At 42.8% G+C, this 6,000-nt stretch overlaps 1 protein-coding gene across 3 annotated transcripts in view; it reads left to right on the top strand.

Moving 5' to 3' along the window:
* SH2D3C (SH2 domain containing 3C) overlaps positions 1-6,000 on the top strand; it is a 51,582-nt gene that overhangs the window by 35,013 nt on the left and 10,569 nt on the right. The window contains exon 1 of one of the 3 annotated variants that reach the window (XM_075835246.1): positions 2,353-2,639. The exons of the other annotated variants lie outside the window; for them this stretch is intronic. Within the exon in view, the coding sequence (XP_075691361.1) occupies positions 2,559-2,639 (81 nt within the window). The 5' untranslated portion in view covers positions 2,353-2,558. Of the gene's footprint in view, positions 1-2,352; positions 2,640-6,000 lie in introns of those variants that run through there. 3 annotated transcript variants of the gene reach the window in all.

The raw sequence follows: 6,000 nt of genomic DNA, 5'->3' as shown, positions 1-6,000 counted from the left end.
GGAAATAGATATGGAAGAAAGAAAAGGCCATTATACAAGTTCCTCAAGGGGTTATCACCCAGCCTTCCTAGATTCCTAAATGACAAACCTGGCAAGTTATGCAATGATACTTGACGTTCTCACATTTTGCTGAAGAACCAGGAACGTTTTCCAATCAAGCATCTGGGAATACTGGTATGAAATCTAGACCTACACAATTTTAATGTCTCCTATCAGTGGTTATCAACTAGGATCTTCAACCCACGTGTTGACCATTTTAACGCAAAAAATCACTATATACCATCTTAAAGGAACACTTCAGGAAAGGCTAATACACTTCTGTACAGAGCCTGCGGAGGTGGTACATGACTTATATTTTTGATGTTCCTTGAAGGTATGAGTCATGCTTTGCCCCCTTAACCCCTGCACTAGACATAACACATTGGATCAGTTAGAGTGTTCCTTTAAGACTTCATACAAGAGAATAACATGGGGATCTATATCTAAAAAAAAAACTTAGAGAGTAGACGTCATCCTCTGGCTGAGACTGTGGTGCTGTATAGTTTGCAGCCTTCTAAGTTCTCTTCCGCTCATCCTCTCGGAGAAGTTACATTGAAGTTGAGGGCATTGCTGCCACATGTCGATCTGCATTTATCGTAGCTTTACAAAATAGAGCATCTGTCAAGTAAATCTGGGCCAATAAGGACTGACACTTGTCTGTAGCCTTAACCTTGCCAAGTACCCTGTAAATGTACAAAACTTGGCAACAAGGAGAAATGGCGCTTCCTACAAGTTATAATGACAGGGGCACGTACAGAAGAAAATGCTTGCTATTAATAGTGGTATTAGACGTAATGAACAAAAAAGATTACATTGTAATAAAACTTCATTTATACATAACGATATGACCCACAATTAGATGACATTCTGATCTGTTCTTTGGATTTACACATTGAGATATTTGTTGGATTTTTTTTTGACAGAAAAAAATAAAAATAAAACACTGCTTACAGGGGTATAATCTAAGAAGAGAAGGTGTCATAGCTAAAAATTAAATAAATCTAAACTGGGGCACTGTTGCACACTTTCAATGAAACCCATGACAATCTCCAGCCCCAGCCAAGACTGGCTTTAGAGGGTGGCAAACCTCACAATTGCCAACGGTCCCAGTTTACTATGTGGTAATTGAGGACAAGTAACCTGAGAGCAAACTAAAAACCCCCAGTATTATTTAGTAGAGTATGGTGGAATTATGTGGGAACTATTTGGCATTAATATGTAGGCTTTTTAAGGGAGCATTATTTGGGCACTATATGGTGGTATCATGTGGGCTGAATACAACAGTATCATCTTGAAATTATATGGAGGTATTTTGTTTGTCTGAAATGACGAGAACTGTCTAAAAATGGTAATGGTGGGGCCCTACCTTGCTTGTTGCCCCGGGCCCTAGTTTCTCTAAAACCAGCCCCGCCCGTCACTCAACAACATTCCCATGACTGGTTCCCCTGTAATCACTATCACTGGGGTCTGTGTAGGGGCTGCAGTGCTACAGATCTTGACACAGACGCAGGAGGGGAGCCCTGCCCCAAAACATCCTGAAGAAAAAATGGCAAAGTTGGATATGTGCACTTGGGTAGGGGAGCAGTTTGGCACTGGGCACCCGGTGCAGACATATCATATGTGCAAACTATGCAGCTGCACAGGGCCACAGTAGGAAGGAGGACACTACCACCTTAAAAGTAGCCATAAGCTTTCTACAGTCTATTAGATTGCATATAAGGGACTGAGTTCATGAATTTCAAAGCTCAAAATTATGCTAAATTATAAGAGAGACATAAGCGGGTGCTCAATGATGAGCAAATGGAGCGCAAGGGGCCCATATACTGTTCTTGCATTTTTGCCCTCTGCTGTGTGTGTCCACTTTCTATGACCATAGATGGTCTACGGGTCTTGGGTGGGGGGCAGATTCACCACTAATGACATAATGGGGTCCTCTATGAGTTTGTCCACTACCAGTACAGAGATAACAGTCTTCATCAGAGATAAATTATGAGCCGGTCAGATACATTTCCCACCTAATAGAAATTGCAATCTTGTCCATATACACCCAAGTAACCTACACCACAATCTCAGATGCTCCCAGTGACCTCACATTCTTGCCCGGCTCCCCCACCAGCAGAAACATATTCATTCACACACGTAGTAGCCCTCCGTCCCAGCCTGAAATCCTTAGAAAGGGGGAGGTGTAATCCTGGAGAGGCAGAAAGGGAATTGGGAGAAGGGAGATAAGAGTAGAGGGGGAGGAGGGGGGATAGGGAGGAGAGGCTTAAGCCATGGCTGACTTTCTATGAGCGCTCCTCCCATGATGCTCTTTTGACAAGGGATGAGGTAATGCTTGAAGCTTCAGCCTGCAATCCAACAGCAGCATCAGCACCAGTAGCCAACATCGGTTGTACAAGCTGCTCCACAACCAGCGCTCTGTCCACCCGGCACGAGCCAAGAAAGGGACTTATTATAACTCAACATCCTATTGGGTTTTCCTTATTTTTCTGAATTTGGATGTAGGATTTGATTTAACCATGACTGAACGGTGCAGTTTATGGAGCGCCCTGTCAGCAGCAGCATGCTGCTTCTACCGGGGGTCTTTCATGCAGGTGCAGGTAAGGACCTCCAAGAGAAAAATCATAAAAACTCCATCAATTTTCCATCGTCTTCTACCAATCGATCCATACCTGCATTAGATGAGAAGTCCAGGTAAACCGTTCACAGGTAGGGAGGCATACCACGTCGTCGCCAGCTGAGCGATTCTCTGATCCCACCTGCCGATCTTGACACGTTTCTGTATTGAAAGAAGTTAATACGGACACAGTATGAGTGTGTGTGTGTGTATATATATATATATATATATATATATATATATATATATTGTATTGATTGGAGTCCATAAGTTAATGTGAAAATGAACATATTACATATCATGTATAGAGATGGGGTAGAAAAAGACTCCCTATTTTCTTTGAGGGCATCACCCATAAAAGAGCTTTGGCACAGTTGGTGACTATGAAGGCGATGCTACCTGCTTGCCAATGGAGGGAAGTTTCTGGGTCTAAGGTAGATGCTTAGAGCTAAGCCGGTCTAAGGTGACGTCAGTGTGGTATAGACAGCACTGTGAACATAGTCGGGGTTAAACACGTGTGCATATGTGTCCATCATGATCGGACATGAGTTCTCCAAACCAATTAATCCTGGCATAGGCATCGTATTATCAATACTGACCAGACCCGCTGTGTAAGTGTATGTTGGAAGGACATGGTTAAACGCTGCTGCATGGCTATCGGCATTTGTGGGTGATGGACCGCTTTTTCTATAAATGATAGATGCCTATGAATTCTGAGGTTTTAAGTTATTTGAGTGCCATGGTGTAAAAAAAAATTGTCGATTTATCGAGTAGATTTGTAATGAGTTCAGATGGGCACTCTGAATGATGTAATGTGTTCTAGCTAATAATATTGCAGAATTTAGTGCCACTGTCACCTTGCGGCAGAAGGTGCCACATCCTATAGGTGAAAGTTATGGATGAGCGGGAATAAACCTAGGAGTAATTTGTTCCATTCTGGCATGGAGAGGGTTACTGAGGATGGGTGATGGAGCAATGTATGAATGACTGGGTGTTACTGTGGTGACGTCAGCATCTCTGCACCTCCGCCAACAGCTTATTACCATGTTCTTAGAGCAATGACATCATTTCTAACCAATGGCAGCCCAGACAGCATATGCAGTACCCACAGATTTGGGGATGAGCTCAGGACCCCCAAATTAAATAGGCAAGGAGGAAAATCACTTCTGGTTTATTAGGACCATTGTTCTAGCAGCTAGTGCAACCTATAACAATACATAGTCCAGATCTTTAAGGAGTGGTATTGAAAGAATTGAATAGAATTAAATGACTCCTATCTAATCCTGACCTCTATAAATTGTACCCTAGGTCTTATGTATAGGGTTAATATTGGACCCAGGATGGGGTTAAATCTCTGATGCCATGTGTGGTGCTGCAACCAACATAACGGTAGCGTCCTCAGGGGAGAGATCAGAAACCACGTCCCCTCAGGACACAATCAGATGTAAAAAATGAAATGAATCAGAAACATGGAGTGCTTACAAGCGAGGGTGACCACGGGGCACCAGTAATAGTCTCCTTTACTATGGAGAACGCTCGTTATTGGTCATTTATGAGAATGGCTGGGGTTTATGTTGTTTTTTTTATCATTAGATCTTTTTTATGTTCTTCATTAATTCTTTATCAGGCCAATTTTCATCATCCTGTATATTTACCGTGAAGGGGTATTATGAATTTTATTTATTATAATTCATATAGTGACGTCATATCCCACAGTGCTATACAGATATATTGTATAGTAATATATTCATGTCATGAGCTACTCGGCCTGAAATTCTCCACCTCCATTTAGAAGCATTTTCAGCAGCCCCTCCCTTTCCGTGTAATAGTAAAATCAATGGATGGATGGTGAGGGTTTGTGGCACTAGACAGATCTAGTAAGAAGGAAGTTGTCAGACCGCACAGAGAAGCCGCAGCCTTGACAGGAGTGGGTTGTCATGGCAACGGCATCTACTTAAGCCTCGGCCCCTCCAGGGAATATTTAGGCTGAATGTCCCCACCAGTAATTAGAGCGGCCTCCACTGCGTGCCCCCTCATTCACAGCGTGGACAGAACTGCAGGATAATTGTGCTGTGCAAAGGTTGTCTAATAGAGAGAGGCGGCTTTTCTTAAGAGGCGGGGGTCCAAGGGGGCTGCAAATATGTGCAATGCCATGGCTATGGGGGGCTGGCTAGAATAAATCTCTTTCTGCAAGCAACTTGTCTCACAAGATTCATGTCTGCTTTTTCTACCATACTCCTGCCATTGTACTTATTTGTAGCCCCTTTGGGCCACCCTCCTGGCATTGAGCTATAGGAAGACCTCTAATTGTACAAGGGGGGCTACAAATACTATATACGGCACCAGGACTATAGGGAAAACATTGGGATAACTGTTGTGAGAGAGATCACTCATATCATTAGATTTTCGACAGCATTTTCCCCATATTCTTGTCTTGTAAGAAGACCTCTCTGGGTTAGAGGGCGACGGCAAATATGGAGGAAAATGTTGGCATAAATCTTGTGAGGCTGGTTGCTTATATCAAAATATTTATGGCAAGAATTTCAACATGCCAAGGTTTCCCCCATAGTCCTGGCATTACACAAAGTACTTGCAGCCCCCCTAGGACCCTACGTGGTCTTCTTGCAAGAAAGGGTCTCCAAATATTAAATTAAATGGCAGGAGTATTGTGAAAAATGCTGCCATAAATCCCATTATATGAGCGAACCCTTTCACAAGATTTATGCCAATGTCGGCCCCCCCCCCCCCACAGTCCTGGCATTGCATTTAGAAGTTGCAGCACCCTCGCACCCTGAGAGGTCTCTTTATGGGTCAGGGTCTAACCGAGGGTGGAAATAAAAACCACTGCATAAATGCCATGATGTGAGCAGCTGCTGGGTAGAGACCCTCGGATTTACTTTAATTAATCTGACGATGGGCGGGAAAGAGTTGTTACTGTTTCCTTAATTTCCCAGTGGGCTCACTAGCTGTGAACACGTTACATTTAAGTGATCTCCAGTCTGTATTAAACAGTTATATTTTATACAAACCTCACAAGACTCCGAATAATGGGATTGTAAATTCAGATCAAATGTGATGACAATACACCAAGGAGTCAAGTACTAAAATAATGGTGAGAACCAAAAATATAATAGAAATATTCATTCATATGTGACCCTCTACATTTAAGTGAAATATATTATTTAGCCATTTCTTAGCTTTATCTGCCTCTGGAAAAGCTGGGTGACAACCAATATGACCGCCAGATTCCTGAATGGCAAATCTGCATGTAGTGGTATGAGAGCCGGGCAAGTATCACTGTATAACTAGACAGATTTTCCATTCCGGATTCCAGAAAAGCTTGG

This window comes from Rhinoderma darwinii, chromosome 8 (genome assembly GCF_050947455.1).
Source record: "Rhinoderma darwinii isolate aRhiDar2 chromosome 8, aRhiDar2.hap1, whole genome shotgun sequence".
NCBI classification, from domain to species: Eukaryota; Metazoa; Chordata; class Amphibia; order Anura; family Rhinodermatidae; genus Rhinoderma; species Rhinoderma darwinii.
The sequence above is the reverse complement of the archived record's forward strand: the minus strand, read 5'-3'. Positions and strand labels throughout refer to the sequence as shown.